Source organism: Carcharodon carcharias, chromosome 5, assembly GCF_017639515.1.
Source record: "Carcharodon carcharias isolate sCarCar2 chromosome 5, sCarCar2.pri, whole genome shotgun sequence".
Lineage (NCBI taxonomy): Eukaryota > Metazoa > Chordata > Chondrichthyes > Lamniformes > Lamnidae > Carcharodon > Carcharodon carcharias.
In genome coordinates, this window is record NC_054471.1 from 111986457 (window position 1) to 112010770 (window position 24314).

At 45.1% G+C, this 24314-nt stretch overlaps 1 protein-coding gene across 5 annotated transcripts in view; it reads right to left on the bottom strand.

The window, feature by feature from the left end:
- The window catches only part of LOC121277628 (macoilin-like), a 232244-nt gene that overhangs the window by 28062 nt on the left and 179868 nt on the right, over positions 1–24314 (bottom strand). For all 5 annotated transcript variants that reach the window (XM_041187198.1, XM_041187196.1, XM_041187194.1 and 2 more), the window contains one exon: positions 22858–23320. In XM_041187198.1, the coding sequence (XP_041043132.1) occupies positions 22858–23320 (463 nt within the window). The remainder of the gene's footprint in view (positions 1–22857; positions 23321–24314) is intronic.

Consider the following 24314-nt stretch of genomic DNA (forward strand, 5'->3'; position numbering starts at 1 on the left):
AAATCGATGGACTGCAGTCGCCTTTCAGAGCCATGTCTTCTTTTCAGCAGTCGTGGGCTGGATACACTCAGAGGTGTGTGCATGGCTGCACTTTAAATATAGTGCCCAGCATGATGAAGTGGTGAAGTGATGGCATGGTGGGCGAATGAGAGCCTGTCCGTCATCCAAATGGCATGTTTCCTGGGAATGCATGAGGTGGGATTAGGATGAAATGGCATGAAAAGCCACCATTGTGGTAGGCAGGTAAAAACTTCCTTTATCCCGCCTGCTACCACACTTTGTACAAATCTGGGATGATTCTTCCCTTGTCTTGGACTTGTTGAAGCCTCTCCTGGGACTACTCTGCCTGCATCTCTGCAGGACCTGGAATAAAGATGTGCCCTCTGTCAGAGAGGCTGAGGAAGCTGAGGATGAAGGGGCGCTACGAGTGGTGTGGGAACCTTATCCTCCTCTGGCACATCCTCAGCCTTTGTTAGACATTCCTGTTCACCTGGGTTGCAGCTGGCTTCCCCTTCAGCCAGTGTTGGGACACCCGTGCACATGTCCTGTTCAAGCTGCTCAGTGCTTCATGTATCCCATGGACATCAGTGCTCAGGTTCTGAACGGATGGTCCAAGCTACATACAGTGCCCTGCATCCTTTGCAGGACATCACACTGTTCTTGCATGCACTGCAGGTGCTGCCGCATATGCTGTTCATGAGCTTGGTCACTCTCTCCTGGGAGGAGCTCATGCATTCAAAGCCCGGTCGAGTTCATCTGTTCCATGGACTCCTCCACTCGCAGTCTATGAGCTTGCACAACTTCAGGAAATTCTGACAGTTGGTCACATATCTGCTCCTGGCCCTCCAAGTACCAAGCCCCAAATTGTGACTCCTGGGGCCCTTCCTCATTTCCCAGCAGAGCATCATAATGTCTGTCCTCCCAGCTCCAAGGGGGCTACATACGTGTATGGAGTCACCGAGGTGTCAGTATCTGCGTGGGCGGATGGTGGGCTAGTCAGATGTTATGGTGCATCCTCGGACATCTCCTATTCCTGCTGTTACCTGAAGGATTCTTCTGATAGGTGGCCAGAGACCTCTGGAACCGATGTGGGCAGCAGGGCTGCCTCCAGGGCAACCGAGGCCTCGGAAAACGGTAAATTCCACTACCTTGCTGCCTGGAGACGGAAGCAGGAATGCGACTCAGGTTTGGTCCCGACTCCAAATTCCCGCCTTCCACAGGAAAATTGGGCAGCTTCCAAATGCACATGAGGGGCCTGAAGCCTGATTTAGGGGCCCTCTGGAAAACAGAGCAGCCCCGAGTCAACTAAGTCCGGTGCCTGCTCTGGTCAGGTTCTTTATCCCTTGGGTATGGCCGAATCAGCAGCTGCCATTGAAAAGGTAAATTTACTTTTTACGAGTGGTGTGTGATGATACTAATAAGTTTCCACTAAGCAAATGTGAACCTAAATTGATTAGCAAATTGTAGATAAGGTAAAGAGAAAATAAGGCTTGTATAATTCCTACAGGGAAAAAGGGGGACTGGATTGCTGAGGTGATTATTAAAAATTGTAGAAACGTGATAAAAAAGGGTGATTGGAAGAACAGAGAGACTACCAGGAAAAAGGCATAAAAGTTGAGGTTAAGCATAAGAGTAAAAAGCTATTTCAGCAAAAGCAACACAGCAGTAACATGGCGGTCAGAGAAGAGTTCAGAATCATGAAAGCTGCTCTGGGATTAAAACTGAGAAACAGCACAGAATGGTAAATACTCTGAATTATTGCTTCCTTCATGTAGACCAAATGGAAGACATGAACAACATTATATTTCAAATATATCCAAATCACAATGAATTAATTCACCATATAGGTGGAAGTTCTGTACAGGCTAACATGTCTAAATAAATATGAAGGGACAAATACAATTTATCCCAGAGTGCAGAAAGATACCAGGGAACCAACAGCTTGAAAACAGGGAAACGTTCATTTTATTTTAATTCATTCAAGTGATGAGGCCATCACAGGCAAGGCCAGCATTTATCGCTCATTGCTAATTGCCCTTGAGAAGGAGGTAGTGAGCTGCCTTCTTCAACTGCTGTAGTCCATGTAGTGACGGTCCTCCTACAGTGGTGTTAAGGAACAGTGAATCAGTGACAGTGAAGGAACAGTGATACATTTCCAAATCAGGATGGTGTGTAACTGGGAGGGGAATTTGCAGGTGGTGGTATTTCCAAGCATCTGCTGCCCTTATCGTTCTAAGAAGTGTAGATCGCGGGTTTGGAAGGTGCTGTCAAAGGAATCTTGGTGAGTTGCTGCAGTGCATCTTGTAGATGGCAAACACAGTAGCCACTGTGGTGGAGGGAGGGAATGCTTAAAAAGGTCAATGGGGTGCCAATCAAGCCGGCTGCTTTGTCCTTGATGATCTTGAGTTTCATAAAGTGCTATTGGAGCTGCATTCATCCATGCAAATGGAGAGTATTCCAACATTTACCGGACTTGTGCCTTGGAGATGGTGGACAGGCTTTGGGGAGTCAGGAGGCGTGTTACTCGCCGGAGAATTCCCAGCCCCAACTACTTTTGAATCCACAGTATTTATATGGCTGGTCCAGTTCAGTTTCTGCTCAATGGTAACCCCCAGGATTTTGACAGAGGGTGATTCAATGATTGTACTGCCAATGGACATCATAGAATCACAGAATCACACAGTGCAGAGGAGGCCCTTCGGCCCATCATGTCTGTACCGACACTTGAGAAACACCTGACCTACCTACCTAATCCCATTTACCAGCACTTGGCCCATAGCCTTGAATGTTATGACATGCCAAGTGCTCATCCAGGTACTTCTAAAAAGGATGTGAGGAACCCTCCTCCACCACCCTCCCTGGCAGCGCATTGCAGAACTTCACCATCCTCTGTGTAAAAAAGCTTTTCCTCACAACCCCCTAAACCTTCTGCCCCTCACCTTGAACTTATGTCTCCTCATGACTGACCCTTCAACTAAGGGGAACAGCTGCTCCCTATCCACCCTGTCCATGCCCCTCATAATCTTGTACACCTCGATCAGGTCGCCCCTCAGTCTTCTCTGCTCCAACGAAAACAACCCAAGTCTATCCAACCTCTCTTCATAACTTAAATGTTTCATCCCAGGCAACATCCTGGTGAATCTCCTCTGCACCCCCTCCAGTGCAATCACATCCTTCCTATAATGTGGCGACCAGAACTGCACACACTACTCCAGTTTTGGCCTCACCAAGGTTCGATGCAACTCCAACATGATCTCCCTACTTTTGAAATCTATGTCTCGATTGATAAAGGCAAGTGTTCCATATGCCTTTTTCACCATCCAAATAACATGCCCCTCCGCTTTCAGAGATCTATGGACACACACACCAATGTTCCTTTTTTCCTCAGAACTTCCTAATATTATGCCATTCATTGAATACTTCCTTGTCAAATTACTCCTTCCAAAGTGTATCACCTCAACACTTTTCAGGGTTAAATTCCATCTGCCACTTATTTGCCCATTTTACCATCCTGTCTATATCTTCCTGTAGCCCAAGACACTCAACCTCACTGTTAACCACCCAGCCAATCTTTGTGTCATCTGCAAACTTACTAATCCTACCCCGCACATAGTCATCTATGTCATTTATATAAATGATAAATAATAGGAGTCCGAGCACAGATCCCTGTGGTACACCACTGGACACTGGCTTCCAGTCACTAAAGCAGTCTTCTGTCATCACCCTCTGTCTCCTACAGCTAAGCCAATTTTGAATCCACCTTATCAAATTACCCTGTATCCCATGTGCATTTGCCTTCTTTATTAGTCTCCCATGTGGGACCTTGTCAAAGGTTTTGCTGAAATCCATATAAACTACATCAACTGCACTGCCCTCATCTACACACCTGGTCACCTCCTCAAAAAATGCAATCAAATTTGTTAGGCATGACCTCCCTCTGACAAAGCCATGCTGACTATCCCTGATCAAACTTTGCCTCTGCATGTGGAGATAGATTCACTGCTTCAGAATTTTCTCCAATAGTTTCCCTACCACTGAAGTGAGACTCACTGGTCTGTAGTTCCATGGCTTACCTCTACAATCCTTCTTAAATAGCGGAACCACATTAGCTGTTCTCCAGTCCTCTGGCACCTCTCCCATGGCCAGAGAGGAATTAAAAATTTAGGTCAAAGCCCCTGCGATCTCCTCCCTTGCCTCCCTCAGCAGTCTGGGGCACAAAACATCCGGACCTGGAGATTTGTCCACTTTTAAGCCTGCCAACACCTCCAATACCTTGTCACTCCCTATATCAATTTGCTCAAGAACCTCGCAGTCTCTCTTCTCGAGTTCCATACCTTCATCCTCATTCTCTTGGGTGAAGATGGATGTGAAGTGAAGAGTGGTGGTTAGACTCTCTCTTGTTGGAGATGATCATCACATGGCATGAATGTTACTTGCTATTTATCAGCCCAAACCTGAATATTGTCCAGGTCTTGCTGTAGGTGGGCACAGACGGCTTCAGTGTCTGAGGAACTGTAAATGGACCTGAATATGCTGCATTTATCAGTGAATGATCCCACTCCTGGCCTTATGATGGAGGAAACATCATTGATGAAGAAGCTGAAATGATTGGGCCAAGGACATTATCCTGAGGAACTCCTGTAACAATGCTATAGAGCTAAGATGATTAGGCTCCAACAACCAGCACCAGGTTCCTTTATGCTAGATGTGACTCTGCAGACTCAACATAGTCTTAATTCTATTTATTATAAAATAATGGAATTAATTGTCAGGAATAAGCTTGAGGATCATCTCTACAATAATAATCTAGCTAACAGCAAGCAGAATGGATTCAGAAAGTGAAGATCCTATCTTAAAAATTTACTTGACTTCTCTGAGGAAGTGGAACCCAAGCAGAAGGTTGTCAGCTCTATGAAATAGTGTATCTTGCCCCCCACCCCTCCCAAATGCTTTCGATAAAGTTCCATATGGAAGGCTGTTAATTAAACTGAAAGTTGTGGGGATTCAGGGAAAAACTTGGGAATGGTTGAGAAACGGATGAACAGTAGGAAATAATGGTGAATTATATTGGAGTTGGGGCAGTACTCATTGGATTCCTCAGGGCATTGTTTTGAATTTAAATAAACTACCTAATTCAGAAACTTAATGAAAAGTGTTCAAATTTTCAAATTATGCCAGCCTAAGAGGGGCAATGCTATTGGTAGAGGCAACTCAGAATATTTTGGGCAAAATATGCAAGTGGGTAGAACAACAGAAGATTGAAGTTAATGCAGACAACTGTAAGGAAATATAGACCACACACAGACTCCACGAATGTTGCTGAAATTACTACTGGTGAAATTGAAAGAGAACAGGGTGTCTCAGTCAATGGAACACTCAACATATCTAACCAATGCAGAGAAGCAATCAATAAAACCAATAAAATGATGAACCACATAGCCAAAAATGTAGTGTAGTCTGGGAAAAAACACATGGAATGCACAAAGATCCCAGCTCAGTGGTCCTTTACTTCACTAGCAATAAACATATTCGTACATTCAGGAAAAAACCTATCATAAAGAAACCAACTCCTTACAGCGGAATGACTGATGCTTGACACTCCAAAATACAGAAAAAAAACATTTGAGAGCTCAACCAATTGTCTCAAACCAGCAGGGTTACACTCCTTTCAAGTGAAGCAGCATTTCACTTGCACTTCCCTCAATTTAGTCTACTGCATTCGCTGCTCCCAATGCGGTCTCCTCTACATTGGAGAGACCAAACGCTTTGCGGAACGTCATCTGTCTGTCCACAAGCATGACCCAGACCTCCCTGTCACTTGCCATTTCAATACTCCACCCTGCTCTCATGCCCACATGTCCGTCCTTGGCCTGCTGCAATGTTCTAGTGAAGCTTAACGCAAACTGGAGGAACAGCACCTCATCTTCCGACTAGGTATTTTACAGCCTTCCGGACTGAATATTGAGTTCAACAACTTTAGATCATGAACTCTCTCCTCCATCCCCACCCCCTTTCCGATCCCCCCTTTTCCAATAATTTATATATATTTTTCTTTTCCCACCTATTTCCATTATTTTTAAATATATTTCCATCCATTGTTTTATCTCTACCTTTTAGCCTATTTCATTCCCTTCCCCCCATCCCACCCCCACTAGGGCTATCTGTACCTTGTTTGTCCTGCTTTCTACCCTTAATGTCATCATTAGCACATTTCTTAGCTAATATCACCACCGTCAACACTTCTTTGTCCTTTTGTCTATGACATCTTTTGGCAATCTCCACCTATCACTGGCCCTCTATCCAGCTCTACCTGTCCCATCCCCCCTTAAACCCGCTTATAATTCACCTCTTTTCTATTTTTCCTTAGTTCTGATGAAGCGTCATTCGCACTTGAAACGTTAACTGTCAGACCTGCTGAGTTTTTCCAGATATTTTCGTTTTTGTTTCGAATTTCCAGCATCTGCAGTTTTTTGCTTTTATCTTAGGGTTACAGACTTGTTTGTTAAATAATGGGAGCAGGAATGCCCTGCTTTCAGCAGGAGTGGAGGGTAGTGATTCCAAACCTTTCTCTTTTATCTCCTATCCTCACACCTCGCAAGAAGGGTTTGGGCTTAAAACTGGACTTGAAGCACAGCCAAGAAACCAAGTTGAGAGCTGGATTGCTCGTAGCACTCCTGTTGCTAGCTCCCCTTGAACACGTGAACCAGTTTACCCTGCCATCCAGATTACAAATGTTATTGCCCGCGTCTTGGGGTTTCTGAGGTTGGGGTAAATCTGCGCTGTCCAGACCATTCTCCTTGGTCTCTTGCTGCTGGATGCCTGCTCCACCTACTCCGTCAGTTCTCCAGGCACTGACATAGGCCTCAGGCTCTCTCTCCAGCACCTGCTCCATCTGCCCTTGCTTCCGCCTGCTGCTCACGGATTCTGCTTCCAATCCTGCAAGCCTGCCAAGAACATTGCTCCCTCCCCCAAAGGAACCCACAGGGGCTGAACTATGCCTGCCACTATCCTCCATCATCACAACTTGCCGGTAGTGATTCAGCCAACAACAGCAATCGTGGGGCCCAGTACGAGTCAGCGAGACAGTATGAGTGATCTCCCATCAAAATAAGGTGGAATCTTGTGCTGGTGATGGGTATCTCATCACCACCATCTCCCGCTGAATAATTGTCCTACCACCACCAAACTCGCCACAGGGGAGGGCACAAGATTCTGCTCATAGAATATAAATGACAGGAGGTATTGAGCAAACTGTTTAGCGCTGTGGTTAGAACACACCTTAACCATGACATCCAGTCTGAAACAGGAGAGACTTTAATGGAATTGCAGAGAAGAGCTATGATTCTGATTCTTAGGGCCTAATTTTGGCTACAGGGAAGGGCATCTTGAGTCCCTCACCCCTCACCAACCCCCACTAACCCCATGCCAACATAATGCCAACTCATACCCTCACCCACCTCTATGGCCCCTCATACTCCCATGCCAACTCCAACGCCAATCACCCAGTATCTACCATGGGCAGACCTCAGGAACCATGTGGAGATGAAATAAAATAACTTATAAAAATCTTTAACAACTCCCACTATGCAGAATTGATGTGAAACAACTCCCATTCATGAAAACATCAAAGCTTTTGAATTTCCTCAAGTAGTGAATCCCTTATAAAAACAAGCAGACTTCTGTTCATATCCCTAATCCTTTAATTGAAAACGGACTGGGTCATTAAAGATATTTTAGAGATGGTTCTATAGCGGTTTATAAAATTGTTAATGGTGTGGAAGATGTTAATCTAGAATATAATTTTAAATTTAACCGTGGGTGTAGAACTAGGGGTCACATTCAAACAGGTAAAATCTAATTTTAATACTGATATTGGGAAATTCCTCTTCACACAAAGAGAGGTCAACAGGTGAAACACATTTCTGGATAGAATACTGGAGGCAAAAGCCCTAGAATCATTTGAGAAACAATTGAATACTAAACAGGTAGTCTTTGCTATATCTTTGGATGGGTGAATTAAGATTGGTTGCATGGGTTTCCTCATCTATTATTATTTTAATGGATGCAAACCCAGTGTAACTGTCAAGAGCGTATCCCTGTGGGTTATCAGGGCTGTAGTGCTTATCTTCCTAGAACATATCTGGATGTGCACCTCAAGTGTCATAACCTGCAGGCCTACGGACCAAATACTGGAAAGTGGGATTAGGCTGGGTAGCTCGTGTTTTGGCCGGCGCAGACACAATGGGCCATGTGGCCTCTTTCTGTGCTGTAAAGTTTCTATGATTCTATGTTCTAAATGTAAGTTGGACTTCAGAGAAATCACAAAGGACATTAAGTGCAGGTTGAATATCACAACTAAGCTGTGAATTTATATTATGCTTATTGTAGTCCTGATTAGACATGAGTCAATACTGTAGCATGTTGCTAAGTTACAAACAGCTCTGCATAATATCATAGTCAGTTAATGTTATAGAACAGCTGTTTGGGCCACTTTCAATGTTTGAAGAATGTTGTTTTTACATTAGTCTGTCTTTATCATTGCATTCTCATTTATAAAGAATAGTTTGAGAAAGAAGAAAGTATAATAATGACCTACTTTATATTTTGGGAGCAGCAGAACTTGCTATTTATGGGCCAGAATCTCCTGGTTGGCGTGTGGAGGCAGGCCCCGCATGCCGACACATAAAATGATGTGCGATGATTCCTCGTGTGTATCCTGATGCCACCGCACTTCATTCTGATCTTCCGTTCGGCGGGCATGGACCGGAGTTGGCTGCACGCCCGCTGAACTGTCAAAGGCCTGTTAAGGCCATTAGTAAAACAATTAACCCAATTGAGAAAGGTGCCTGTCCAATCTTAAGGTTGGTAGGCAGGGGAAGAGACAAGGCAGCCTTTGCATTTTTCATGAAACCTCACCCACAGGCAGGTTGAGGTTTCATGAAATTTCATTAACTAAATAAAAATTGTACAAAAATTCATAAACATGCCCCAGCTCATGACACACATGAGGGGATGTGTCTGAATAATTTTTAATTTTTTTTTCCAACTTTGACACTGAAGTTAATCTTCCTGAGGCAGCTCCATGTCTCAGGGAGATTTCTGTGCTCTTTTGCACATGTATGCGCGCGTCACGCTAGACAGGCCTTAATTGGCCCGCCCACGTAAAATGGCAGCAAACAGCCGATTGTAGGTGGCAATCGGCTCTGCACCTGCCTGGGCCCGCTCCCGACCAGCCCACCCGACAGATAGAAAATTCTCCCCATAAACTCGTTTGATTCAGGTGAGTTGTGTATTTACGTTGGCAATTAATATCAATAGTCTTTTGAAAGAAGACTGGATTTATACTAGACTTGGTCCAAACTCAAAACTAGAATGAGGTGACTTCATGACAACATACTGTTTTAGTGTGCTTGGTTACCCCCTCAGTAATACTGTTAATGTTAGGCTGATGCACTCCCATTTATTCAGACAAACCCCGCCAAATCCCTTTTGTCCACTTTGGAGTGCCTTATTGTTTTGTATGGCTTCCAGGAGTCACTGCTTGCCCCAGCAAGTGACAGCTTCAGTTGTTATTTACCAATGCTTATTTCATTGAATGTGGCTTGATCTGCAGAACAATAAGAAAGCCTAGACTCTGTGTAAGTTTAAAAATAAGAATTGAATTCAAATGAATTTTTATTTGTGATACATTAAGCTACAGCATGTTTGGAATGTCAGCTGCTCCAGTACCATGTAAATGGTTATTAAAGCATGTTTGTTTACATTGATATAAAAATCCTTGAGATTTGACTGAAAAAAGCTTCAATGAAAAATCTTGTCTGCTAAGTAAGGTTGCCAGACCTCCCTAATTGTGCGGGAGTCTCCAGAATAGATCATCGAATTCCCAAGCGCTGCTACTGGCAACACAGGAGAAAGGCACTTTTGCATTCTGGTTTGCTCTCGTACAGCTTCCATAGCCCAAATTGTCAATTCTGGAAGAATCTGGCTAACATGCATCTTTTCAATGCAAAGCACAAAAGAAAATCATTTTTTATTGTTAGTGGCTTTTGTTGTATTTTAAAATTTCAAATGTGCAAATTCATGATTGGCTATCTATCCAGCCTGGTTACAATGTGCAACATTTTTTTAAAATCAAGATTTACAGTGGGACTTTCAAATGGCAGCAAATGATAGCACATTTCATACTGTTGTTGTGATTGAAGATATAACCTTTGCTACTGCCTTTAGGGGTCACGCGATTGTACTGACAAATGAGCCCTAAGCACTTGCAATGTGTTGGTGGGGGGGAGCTTTCTAGTTGTGGACCTGGTTCAAGCATGAAGCTTCTAAGTGAGCTCTGTAATAAAGTTACCTGTTTCAAATAAGAAACCTGTCTAGTACATTAAGTTTGTTACAATTGGTGACGAGGATAGAAAGCTCTGATGCTGCACCTTGATCTCGTGAATGTGAGTACATTAATTCTTAAGGAAAGAAAGAAAAGTATACTCACCAGTCATGCCACTTTTTGGCAAAATCGACACTTATGACTCATCCATGGAAGACTGGAGCCAGTACATAGAGTGCCGAGGTTTTTATTTTGTGGCAAATGAAATAACAGTGGAGGAGAAGCAGAAAGCGATTCTTTTAAGTATCTGTGGTAGCAAGACATATAACCTCTCCCGCAGTCTGACAGCCCCAAACGCACCCAATTCTAAATCTTTTAACGAGCTGGTAGACCTCGTGAAGATACATTTTCAGCCAAAGCCATCAGTAATTATGCAGAGATTAAGTTTAACTCCAGAGGTAGGGCTCCAGGAGAGTCCATCACAACTTATATAATGAAGTTGAAGCAGTTGACTGAGCACTGCGACTTCAGGGATACATTCATTGACATGCTGTGGGACGGCTTGGTTTGTGGTGTTCACGACAACACCATTCAACACCGTTTACTTCCAGAAGTTAACACTGATTTGAAGTGCGCCATGGAAATAGCGCGAGCAAAGGAAAGTGGTGAGAGGGGCTCGCAGGCTTCCCAGAGTGCGCAACATGGCGCCGTTCTTCAGTTGGGTTGAGAACCTACCACCGGGTGTGGTGTGAAAACCAGTGAGACAGCAGTGAAGCGGGAGACAGTCTCTGCTACCCGAAAAATGAAAAGGGCCAGTGGAAGCATTACAGCAACGATTCAGAAATTAATCTGTTACAGATGTTGGGGTAACCATGTACCAGAAACCTGCAGATTTAAGGAGGCAGAATGCCACTACTGCCACAATAAAGGGCATGTAATAAAGCAATGCATGGCAAAATCAAGACAGCCAATCAGACAGCAGACCAAGATGATTGAAGTGCACAATACAACAGAACCAGAAGCTGCTGATATTGATATCTATTCCCAATACAATGTCAAAGCAGTAAAAGCTGAACCAGTCACCGTCACCCTTCAAGTGTAAGGGAAGCCTCTAGTCATGGAGGTAGACACAAGAGCCTCAGCCACAGTGGTGGGAGAACAAACATTTAAATACCTAAATGAAGGTACCCAGGCCACTGAATCTGGGGCAAACCACGGCTCAGCTGAAGACATACACTGGAGAGTCAATACAGGTAAAGGGCATCATCACAGTGACTGTGTCCTATAGACAGCAGACAGCCCAGCTTCTAGTGCTCATAGTGATATGTGAAGAACCTAGTCTTCTTGGGCTGCGATTGGTTACATAAAATTAAACACAACTGGTTAGAAATATTTCAAGTGAGGAACTCCTGAGCTGTTAAGGAAGTACAACAGCATATTTTGTGACGAATTGGGAAAGATAAAGGGCTTATAAGCAAAAATATACGTAGATCCGGTTCTTTAAGGCCAGACCTGTGCCTTATGCCCTAAAGGAGAAGATGGATACAGAATTGTGCGGCTTAGAAAAGCTGGGCATCATCCAGCCAGTCCAATTTTCAGAATGAGCAGCGCCCATAGTCCCTCCGATGAAACCAGATCAAACTATTCATATTTGCAGAGACTACAAAATTAGCCGTGAACAAGGCTGCTAAATGAGATATGCTATACCGAATATTGAAGATTTGTATGCTAAGCTAGCTGGAGAAATATCCTACACCAAACTGGACATGAGCCATGCATACCAACAGCTAGAGCTGGACAGCAAGCCTAGATGGCACGTAACCATCAACATGTACAAGGACCTGTACCAATATACATGCCTACCCTTTGGTACATCGTCTGCCTGTGCAATCTTCCAAAGGACCATGGAAAACCTATTGCAAGTACTTCCCTGAGTAATAGTGTACCTGGATGATATCCTGATCACGGGATCAATGAAGGTCGAACATTTGGCCAACCTAGAAGAGGCTTTAAGAAGATTTTTGGAAGTTGGTGTACGATTGAAGAAAGAGAAATGTACTTTCCAAGCGCCAGACGTCACTTATTTGGGGCACCGAGTGGATGCCATGGAGCTGCATCCAGTAGAGAAGGCCAGGGCACACCTCTTACTAATGTCACTGAACTCAAGTATTTTTTGGGTATGATAAATTATTATAGTCTCTTCTTGCCAAACTCGTCGACAGTGTTATCACCTTTACACTTACTATTGAAAAACAACCATTGTTGGTCATGGAATGTGCAGCAAGAAGAAGCCTTTGCAGAAGTCAAGAAGCTGTTACACTCATCATGTTTACTAGTACATTGTGCCCCATCAAAGAATTAATATTAACCTATGATGTATCTCCCTATGGTGTGGGAGATGTGTTGTCACACAGGATGGAAGATGGTTCCAAAAGGCCAATGGGCTATGTCTCCAGAACCCTCCCTATAGCCAAGAAGGGTTATTCACAACTTGAAAAGGAAGGTTTATCAGTAATATTTGGAGTGAAGAAATTCCATCAGTATCTGCACGGTCGACATTTCGCCATAGTATCGGAGCATAAACCACTAATGGGTTTATTTAGTAAGGATAAAGCCATTCCGCCAATAGCCTCAGCAAGAATTCAGTGTTGGACTTTGACTTTATCAGCATATGAGTACACCTTTCTGCACCATCCGGGTGTACATATTGCAAATGAGGAAACCCTCAGTCGTCTCCCATTACCAGATGGCATTGTACATGCTCCAGTGCCACAAGAAATTGTGCATGTGTTAAATTTCTTGGGCTCTTCACTGGTATGTGTGAAGCAAATAAAGAATTGGACAAACAGGGATATAATTTTGTCACAAGTCCAAGACCAGGTATTGCAAGGATGGTCAAATTCATCAATGCCTGAAGAGATAAGACCATCCATGCCTGCAACAGTGAGTTAAGTTGTCAAGATGGAATCTTGTTGTGGGGGTCAAGAGTCATTGTCCCTTTGCAAGGAAGAGAACCACTCTTGACAGCTTCACAGTGTGCATCCAGGCATATCGAAGATGAAGATGCTTGTGCAAAGCTATGTCGGGTGGCCAGATATAGACAGTGACATTGAAAGAATTGTCAAGAGCTGTCTCCAATAACAACAGAAGTTGCCCATTTCAGCTCCACTGCATCCATGGGAGTGGCCTGGTCGACCCTGGTTAGACTACATATAAACTATGTAGGTCCATTTTTAGATACCATGTTTTTATTGATCATCGATAAGTATTCTAAGTGCATGGATGTGTATGAAGTTAGATCACTGACATCTTGTGCAACTATTGAAAAGCTGCACCAATGTTTTAGTACACATGGACTACCAGAAGTCATTGTTTTGGATAACTGTACTGTTCACTGCATGGATTTTCAGAGATTTATGAGTTTAAATGGAATTAAGCATATTAAAACAGCACCATATCATCCCTCATCAAATAGGTTAGCTGAAAGAGCTGTGCAAACTTTCAAATTAGGAATGAAGAAATTTTCCGAAGGTACTTTAGAAACTCAACTTTCATATTTTCAATTCTCAATTATCGTACAACTCCTCATGCAACTATGGGGTCAACACAGTCTGAATTACTGATGAAATGCTGTCTTCATACAAGGTTAACTCTGGTGTTTCCAAACTTAGAGGGGGAGGTAGAGAAGAATCAGAGTAGTCAGAAATTGAATCATGATATTCATAGCAAAGTTTGAAGATTTACTGTGGAAGATATAGTTTGCGTGCAGAATTTTGGAAATGGTTGTAGTTGGGTTCCTGGTATAATTGTCTATGAAAGTGGACCCTTGTCATTCCAAGTGGAGATGGAAGACCGGATTGTTTCAAAACATATGGATCATCTAAAAATTAGAGACGTTCCAATAACCAGATATTCTGCCTGTAATTGATGTTGAACCTTTAATTGCTGAGGTGACAGATCGACCTAGAATAGACACACCTGATGTCTCTGTTGAATTACCTAATACTGAACTGCTATTGTCTGAGGATGTCCCTGATGCTACAGTTCCTGATCATGTCAATCCAGTGGGAGAATCTCAAGTGGAGAGCTATGTCATTCTAACCAAATTAGAAAATTTCCTCAGAGACTAATTTTTAATTGCATGGCCTGTGTATATATGTATATTTTGTGGATTAAAATATTCTTTGTAAATAGGAAATGCAAAAAACTAAAGGGGGAGGAATGTAGTGATTGTAGGTGTAACCTTTCCTACTGCCTTTAGGGGTCACAAGATTGTACTGACGAATGTGTCCTAAGCGCGGGTAATCTGGTGTTGGCGGAGCTTCCTAACCGTGGACCTGTTTCAAGCGTGTAGCTTCTAAAAGAGCTCTGTAATAAAGTTATCTGTTTCAAGTAAGAAATCTGTCCGGTACATCAAGTTTATTACAATTGTGCAATGCTTTTTTCCTCCGCTGCACTTCAAATCAATTTATGCATATTAACGTCAATGCACAGCTCATACCTGGACAGCGTTACAGCTGTCAGAGTGGGGCCAACAGCATGAGGTTTAACCCCTGTGGATTTGTGACCTGTCTCCTTGCCCCACATGTGGTGGAGGTTATAGTGCTGTGGGTTGAACCTGCCTTTGGGCAGAGAACTCAAGAAGAACGTGTTGAACACACAACCCTATACAATTTTGAGTTAACAGTCATATTGCTGTTTGGTGAGATTAACTGTCAATTTAGTTCTGGTTCATGTGAGCACATGTTTCATCTTCACCCTTACTCTAGTAATAAGTCTGTGAAGTTACTTGAATAGTTCAGATTTAGCTCAGTAAAATGCTGGCCTGTTTCTCGCCAGAATAGGAAAAGGCGCAATTTTTGTAATACTGAAGTCAACAATATAAACATTTCCCTAAACTTCAGATATTTTGATTGTTATTTCTGATCAAGCAATGGGTCGGTCCCATTTGTAGGCAAAACAAAGCACAGAGGCACAGAAAGGTGTGTGTCCAGATGCCCAAGAGCACAAAGACTTAAACTAATGGAGTTAATGATCCAGAATCACAAGATCAACTTCCCTGAATACATCTAACCAGAGAAAGCACAAGTACTGCTCAGCTCTGTAAGCATTAATTTGTGTTAATTAAACTATCAGCACTGATTCAAAGATGCTTATTTTAAAAATAACTTAGGACAAATTAATACAATGTGGTTGACTCTTAAATGCCCTCTGAAATGGCCTAGCAAGTCACAGTTCTCAAAGGCAATTAGGGATGAATAATAAATGCTGGCCTAGCCAGTGACACCCACATCCCCTGAACAAATAAAAAAAAGAAAAACCAAATTCATTGATTAAAGTAAAACAACTTCATTGAAGAAAATATAACAAGAGAAATTCAACTCATTTTGCACCTGAGAATTGAGCAGGCAGGTGATTAAAACTGGGGGCTGCACTCAGCTACTCAATTGATGCCCAAGGCCTGCCTGCTGCCATATTCAGACTGCTCTGTGAATGGCTAAGCAGCCCACCCAATGAAACAACATAAGCCTGCTTTACAAAGCAAATCACAGGTTGCAAGATCTTCATTTAAAAGTAAGGCACAAGTAGGCTTCCGCTTGGTGAAACAATTAGAATATTCTTTCAATAGCTCTATTACTCATTGACCTATACAGCATCAACTCTTGGTTCGATTCGAACAGATGTCTTTGTTTTATTAGCTTTTAGAAGTCACCCACCACCTCAGGAGGAAGTAACAATGACATCACCACCATAGCAAAATTTATTGCTTTCAATGATCTGGGACGTAACGGTACTACATGTTTGTAAGGATTTATTTTTACACATCACAAAGTTCATAGATATACCCAGGGCATGATCACATAGTGGTACGTTACTGGATTAGTAATCCAGAGGTATGAAATAAAAACAGAAAATATGGGATAATACTCAGCAGGACAAGCAGTGCCTGTGGAGAGAGAAACTGAGTTAATGTTTCAGGTCAATGATGAAGGGATTTTGTAATCCAGAGGCCTGGTCTGATCCAGAGATAAGGTCAAATCCCACTATGGAAGCTGGAGAATTTAAATTCAATCCATTAAATAAATCTTAAATAAAAAGCTAGCATCAGTAAGGGTAACCATGAAGCGATCCAGCTGTTGTTAAAACCTGAGGGAAGGTAATCTGCTGTCCTTACTTGGTCAGGCCTATCTATAACTTCAGTCAATTCAATTCATTCCATGTGATATCAAGAAATGGCTGAAGGCACTGGATACTGCAAAGGCTATGGGCCCTGACAATATACCAGCAATAGTACTGAAGACTTGTGCTCCAGAATTTGCCATGCACCTAGCCAAGCTATTCCAGTACAGCTACAACACTGGCATCTACTCGACAATGTGGAAAATTGCCCAGATATGTACTGTACGCAAAAAGCAGGACAAATCCAATCCGGTCAATTACCGCCCATCAGTCTACTCTCCATCATCACTTAAGTGTTGGAAGGGGTTAGCAACAGCGCTATCAAATGGCACTTGCTTAGCAAAAACCTGCTCACTGAAACTCAGTTTAGGTTCCACCAGGGCCATTCAGCTCCTGGCCTCATTACAGCCTTGGTTCAAACATGGACAAAAGAGCTCAACTCCAGGCGTGAGGGAGAGTGACCGTCCTCGACATCAAGGCAGCATTTGACCGAATGTGGCATCGAGGAGCCCTGGTTAAACTGGAAAACTCTCCACTGGTTGGAGTCATACCTAACACAAAGGAAGATGATTGTGTTTGTTGGAGGTCAATCATCTCAGTTCCAGGACATCACTGCAGGAGTTCCTCAGGGTATTATCCTGGACCCAACCATCTTCAGCTGCTTCATCAATGACCTCACTTTCATCATAAGGTCAGAAGTGGGGATGTTCGCTGATAATTGCACAATGTTCAGCATCGCTCATGACTCCTCTGATACTGAAGCAATCCATGCTCAAATGCAGCAAGACCTGGACAATATCCAGGCTTGGGCTGACAAGTGGCAAGTAGCATTTGTGACACACAAGTGCCAGGTAACGATCATCTCCACAAGAGAGAATCTAACCATTACCCTTAACATTCAATAGCATTACCAGTGCTGAATCCCGCATTATCAACAACCTGGGGGTTACCATTGACCAGAAACTGAACTGGATTACATATAAATATTGTGCCTGGATGAGTGCAACACTCCCATAACATTCAAAAAGCTTGACACCATCCAGGACAAAGCTTGATGGGTACCCCATCTGCAAAAATTCACTTCCTCCACCACCAATGCACAGTAGCAGCAGTGTGTACCATCTACAAGATGCACTGCAGAAACTCACCAAGGCTCCTTAGACAGCATCTTCCAAACCCAGGACCATTACCATCTAGAAGGACAAGGGCAGCAGATGGATGCGAACACCACTGCCTGGAAGTTCTCCTCCAAGCCACTCACCATCCTGACTTGGAAATATATGACCATTCCTTCACTGTCACTGGGTCAAAAACCTGGAACTCTCTCCCTAACAGCACTGTGGGTGTACCTACACCACATGGATGGCAGCAACTCAAGAAGGCAGCTCATGACCATGTTCTCAAGGGCAATTAGTGATGGGCAATAAATATTGGCCTGGACAGTGACGCCCACATCCCATGAATAAAACCTATACAGCAATGTGAATGACCCTTGACTGCCCCTGCTGGAATGGCCTAGCAAGCCATTCAGTTGTATTCAAAGGGGAGAATTTTCCCCATGTCGGCGGGCCATGTGGGGGTGGGTTTGGGCGGGCACGGACCCAATCGCTGCCCGCAATCAGGACCGCGCTGCCATTTTACGCGGGCGGGTCAATTAAGGCCCGTCCAGTGTATTTCTCAACTCCCGAGGATAGCAGGAGTGGGCAGGCAGTGGCAGGTATGCACAGACCGCCGGGTCCAATGGCAACCCGGTGGTCTGTTTAAATGAAGGCCTGGCAGCCTATGCAAGACTGCTCACAATGGCTGGGAGAAGAGCACATCAGAGGGGTGATGTACCTGATGCAAGTCTGGAGGGTAGGCCAGCGGGGCAGGCCAGGCTGGAGGTAGGCCAACAGGGCAATGTGCCCCTCGTCTCTCTGATGAGTGCCTAGTTGCCCTCCTGGAGCAGGTGCATGGCAGGAGGTCCTGATTCCAAGATACGGGAGGCAGAGGCCTCCCCACCTGACCAAACATGCGTGGGAGGAGGTGGCCGAGAGTGTGAGCTCCCATGATGAGGTCCGGCGCACATGGATCCAGTGCTGCAAAAGATTCAACGACCTCCCGCACTCAGGAAGGGTGAATACCATGCTGGCTGAGGTCACTTAATGCAGCCATCACCCTTTCCCCTCAGCCCTGCTCACCCCCCACTTCAACTCTGAGTATGTATCATGTATCCCTTGCTGGATGGGCCAGCAGATATTGCCCATGCCTGGTTCACCCTGAGAGGCCTGAGCTGGGATGGGTTTTGCACCCATAGCATATATGACACTGACACCCAGAGTATAGAATTGGGGTGAAAGTCAAAGGTCTGCACCTAGGCAGAGTGCTGGAACTGGGAAGCATGTCAAAGTCAGGGTGCTAACATCCTGGGAGGGGAGCTTCCAGTTGACGGGGCACCAATCCATCTGCTGGTCTTTGTGCTCCACGTGCTTGTGCCTCCTTGCTTAGCAAAGTGACACCTTGTGGTGTCACACGTGAAGGAGGCAGCATTTGGCCAATGGGTGGTGGGGGAGTGGGTCAGCCCTGGTTTGTTTGTGTGAGTGTGCGGCAGCTGCGGGGTGACGAAGAACTAGAGCCCTGCAATGCCCCACTCTGGCTGAGTTGGCAGGGATGTGATGGAAATTCAGGTACAGGCTGGACTAATCAATGCCCCTCTCTCCTTTTCAGGAGAAGCCTGCGCACAATGCGGCTGAGCCGATGCGGACTGGTAGAGGCCAGGCCCAGTTGGTCACCATGACTCCATTCGAGCAGCAGGCCATGGATCTGGAGAGGTGCCATGCATCCAAGTCCACCGGTGGTGGTGAGACTGGGGTGCCATGGGGAGGTATGTTTGACGAGCACTCAGGTCACCATGTGTGTCTCAAAAGCCATGGCAGTGCTGAATGCTCAGTGATTGAAGTTAGCAACATGGGTTGACCATTGATTATGGAAGGATGAGCGCATAATGATCCATGGGACAGGCATGCACATTGACATAGTCTGCACTGTAACTAATCAAATGTTCTTGTTCTTCCTTTCAGCATCACTGGAGCAGGGCTGGGAGGAGGAGGCAGAGGTCCCACCTCTCACCCCTGAGGGCCCAGAGGAAATCCGCTCACCATCTCAGCCAAGCAGGCACCAGCACAGATACTAGCACCTCGGTGTGAATTAGATCTTCGGCTAGTGTCCTGGGTCACAGCAGTGAGAGCACTTCACATTCGCTTGAGGTGTGGGCAGAGACAGAGAGTGCCCAGGACTCCGGCAGTCTGAGGACTGCTGGGGACCAAGTACATGCTCAGTTGGTGGCTGATGATGTGCCTCTGGAGTCGTTCATGAGGCAGCAGACGCTGGAAGTCCAGCTGGGCGTGTAGGAGGATCTGGCGGAGATATATGAGGCTATGCGTGGCATGGTGCCCATGCTTAAGGAGTCCATGCAGAGCATCACCGATGCAATGAGCCTCAAGGCCGAGCGCCATGCTTCTTCCATGTAAAGAGTTGCGACTCTCATGGAGAGGCTCCTCCAGGAGAACAATCAGGGCCTCCTGGGGTTGCGCTTGGACCTGAAAGCCCTCACAGCGGCATTGACATCAGCCAGTCATTGCCCATGTGGGAGATGGTCTGGGCAACAAGTATCCCAGCTCACTGCCCATCCATCTACCGTGAGCAGGGAGGTCCGAAGCGACCTCACATCGGTGCAGCAGCTGCCTGTCATCTCTGCGGGCTCCTCTCAGGGCGCTCCAGATGAAGGCAGCAGCTCCTTCGACCCTCTGCCAGTGACCGTGGAATCCGATGAGGCTGCGATGATGGGGGAGAAGGCAGCTGTGGACCTGGCCACTCCCTCCCAGAAGGGGCCAGCACAGGCTCCATGGGCCAGAGTCCATCCGCCAAGGTCATTGAGGCCAACAGGACAGCAGAGTGAGCAGGCTGTCTCAGACACCTGTGCCAGCGAGAGGACAGCACCTAGACGTAGAGCCCTTAAGCGTAAATTTAAGGCACCTTAGGCACACTACGGGTTTCTCACTGGTGCTTTTATGTTGGCCCATAGTAGTTTATTGAAGACTTGGTGTGATGTCCAACACCTTTTTTTTTGGTTTATGAAGTTACATTTGTTCTCTCAATAAATTTCGATATGTTGCCATGCCTTTTGCAGGTGGATGGGACCCATGATGTTATGAGTGAATTGTTTGACATTGATCTTTATTGACAAGGGCCTTAGTTAATGTTACTATCCAGGCAGATTTAACACTCAGGTGCCAAGTATGGAGCCTGCAGCCCCTGCGTGTGTTGGAAGTTCATCTGTGTTGGACTAGCTGCAGGTTCTTCAGGTTAAAGCCTCCCAGGTGTCCCTGCCTCCCTGGAGTATGCCTGGGTCAGCGATCAGCATCTACTCCCTTAGGGTTCTCCTGTGTGTGCTCATCCTCGGACTCATTGCTGGACTCATTGTGTGCAGCTGGAGCAACTACATCTATATCTTCCTTGTCCACAGCGACGCCCCTTTCTAGCGCAAGATTGAGGAAAGCATAGCATGCAACCACTATCAGCAACACACAATCTTGGGGGGTATTGGAGTGCGCCGTCTGAGCAGTCCAGGCATCGGAAGCGCTTCTTGAGAAGACCGATGGTTCTCTCCACCACAGCCCTTGTGCAGGCGTGGCTCCTATTGTACTGCTGTTCAGCCTCTGTTCTTGGGTGGCAAAGAGGCATCATGAGCCATCTTCTGAGGGGATAGCCCTTGTCACCCAGCAGCCATCCATCCAGCCGAGCTGGAGCACTGAAGAGCCTCGGCACCTGGGAGTGTCTGAGGATGTAAGTGTTATAGGAGCTGCCTGGAAACCTTGCATAGACTTGTAGAATCTGCATCCTGTGATCACACACTATCTGCACGTTCATGGAGTGAAAGCCCTTCCTGTTGACGAAGGCACCGGGCTCACCTGCTGGTGCAATGATGGCCACATGTGTACAGTCTAAAGCACCCTGGACACGGGGGAAGCCAGCAATCGCTGCGAAGCCTCTGGCTCGTTCTGTCTGGCTGGCCTCGTCCCAGCGGTAGTGGATGAAAGCCAATGCATGCCTGAACAGAGCGACTGTAATCTGCTGGACACAAGTGTGGACAGCTGATTGGGAGACTCCGCAGAGATCATCCACTGAACCCTGGAAAGAGCCAGAGGGCAGCTGTGACCTTTAGAGCCACTGGCATGGGGTGCCCACCCACAAGTTTGCAGAGATCTCAGGGCCAAATGGAGCTGACTGTCTCCCTTGAGATACGGAGCCTCCTTCAGCACTGCACCTCATACATATTGAGGTAGCTGCTTCACTGCCTGTAAACCCTGGCAGCAGGATAGTGGCATCTTCTGCAACCCTTATGCCTTAGACTACCTCTTGGCCCTGCGCTTCTTGTGTCTGCGCCTCTCCTCCCAAAGATGGCTCCCCTGGAGGCTGAATGTGGACTCCTGGCCTCCTTCCCCTTCTGGCCCTCCCTCTTCAGAGGAGGTGCCTCCAGTGGAGAGCACAATCCCCATTCCCAGGCTAATGGAAGGCTCCCTGAAAGCTATAGGCCCCAAAAATGATCATTACTGTAGAATCCTGACCTGAAAGTTTTTATTCCTGTCCAAGTGGCTAGTATGAGTTTGGAGGTATTCCTGCTCATACAGGCAAGTGTCAGTAACTTTCACACTTAAATACCTGAAAGGTAACATTCGCGACCCAACGGACCCCTCTTATCCTGCCTGTGGATGAGATTTATACAAATGTCTCCTACTCGCCTGCCCATTGCACCCTGAAGATTGCACAGGCTCTGAAAAAATTGCAGTCAGTTGCTGCCTCAAGGGCCTTAACTGGGTGATTAATTAATGGTGGGCGCGCCCGCCCACCTAAATATCGCGATGGCGCGTGGTAACGTCGGGATGTTCATCCGACGTCACCAAGTGTCATTTTACGCATCGGTGTGCGGGGCCCACCCTGGCACGCCAATGGGAAAATTCTGGCCAAGAAGGTGGCTCACCAGCACTTTCTCAAGGGCAATCAAAGATGGACAATAAATGCTGGCCTTGCCAGTGATGCTCACTTCCCTGGAATGAATAAAAAAAGTTAATGATTAGATTCAGTGAGTTTTTAATTAGTAAATTTTCAAAACACGCATATGTGATATATTGAAAAACATTTGCGATGGTGTTGTTAATCTTGTTAAGCCCACATGTTGACAGGTTGATTTAACTTGTAATAGCTGAATTAGACTCTTAACCTAATGCCTTGTCAGTTACCTTTTTTAGTCAAGTTCATCTCACTGATATTTACCTGTGCACATTAGGACACTGGCCAAAATAAGGATATCTTACCGTAGCACAGTCTCTTGTTTGCTGTTATGATTATTCAAAGAGCCATTCTCAAAGATCCCTTTCCGTGTACTTGTGTTCTTGCTCGAACATTTTTGCTTCTTCTCATTCTTGGCAAAGATCACATTGCCATTAGATGCACCATGTGCCTTTGGTGATATGTGCTTGCAAACTTTTAAGGATTCGGCACATAAATCATCATGGGGTAGATTTTCTGTACTTCCAAATGACTCGCACTCTGTAGTCTTGCTGAAGTGATTTTCCACACATTCTGTTTCACTCGTTCTAGGGTCAGTAGCTTGTAAACAGTTATTGGCTGTAAGAGCTTGTTTTCTGACTTCCTTCTCTTTCTCTTTGCCTTTTTCTTTAAATTCTAGTTCTGGTAAGGCTAAAGTGTATTTCTTCCCAATTGCAATGGCTCTAGTTGGATGCTGGTATTGAGAGCACAGCGGAAGCCCTTTAAGTGCTAAAAAGAACAAAAAATAATGTGAGGGGTGCACTGGAAATATACATCAGGCCTATAACATCAGTAAGTCAAAAAGGCAGATTTATGGTTTGAACATCCACTCTTCAAAAGAGTTTTGAGGAAGGCTCCATATCTAAAATGGTTACTTACCTTTTCCTTCCAGGTGCTGATGGTTTAGAGTGTCAAATTGAAAGACTAAGCTAGTTTATACAGGGCCTTTTTAAATAATGGTGGGGGTTGGCTAGCTCAGTTGTCAAGCTAACTATAGTGTGGTGCAGAATGATGCCAACAGCGTGGATTCAATCTCCATACCAGCTGTGACAGTTCAGGGAGGCCTGCCTCCTTGTCTTGCCACAGGCTTGATGCAGAGTGGTGCCCCTCAAGCTGTATTGCCACTTGTCTCTCTCTAACAGAGAGAGATGCCTATGGTCCCTGGTGGACTATGGATAATAACTTTACCTTACCTCTTTGAATAAAAAAAAATCCAATTTGGAACAATGTAGATATGAAGATGATTGTCACTTAAATAAACTGACATGTACAGCAGTTCTTGGTCTAAGCTTTTTTGCTTTCTGAATTATTTTTCTTCTAGTGAGAAGGATGAATAGTTTTCTGCTTGTTGGGTTGACAGGTCCCTGATATTTGGTTACTCAGTTATGGTGGAAAAATGTGTTACTGCAAGGTAGATGTATATTCAACCAATCCCCGTTAGGATTGTGGGAAAAGAAGCATGCTTCCTTCTGCATTTGCAAAGGATCAGTGAGCTAGAAACTTCATGACTAAGGAAATTTAACTATGTGAAAGGATGAAGGATATATAATTTTACCCATTTTTAAAAATTAATTTATAGGATGTGGGAATTGCTGACTAACATTTGTTGTCCATCCCTAATTGCCCTTGAGAAGGTGGTGGTGAGCTGCCTTCTTGAACCGCTGTAGTCCATGTGGTGTAAGTACACCCAATGTCCTGATAGGGAGGGAGTTCCAGGATTTTG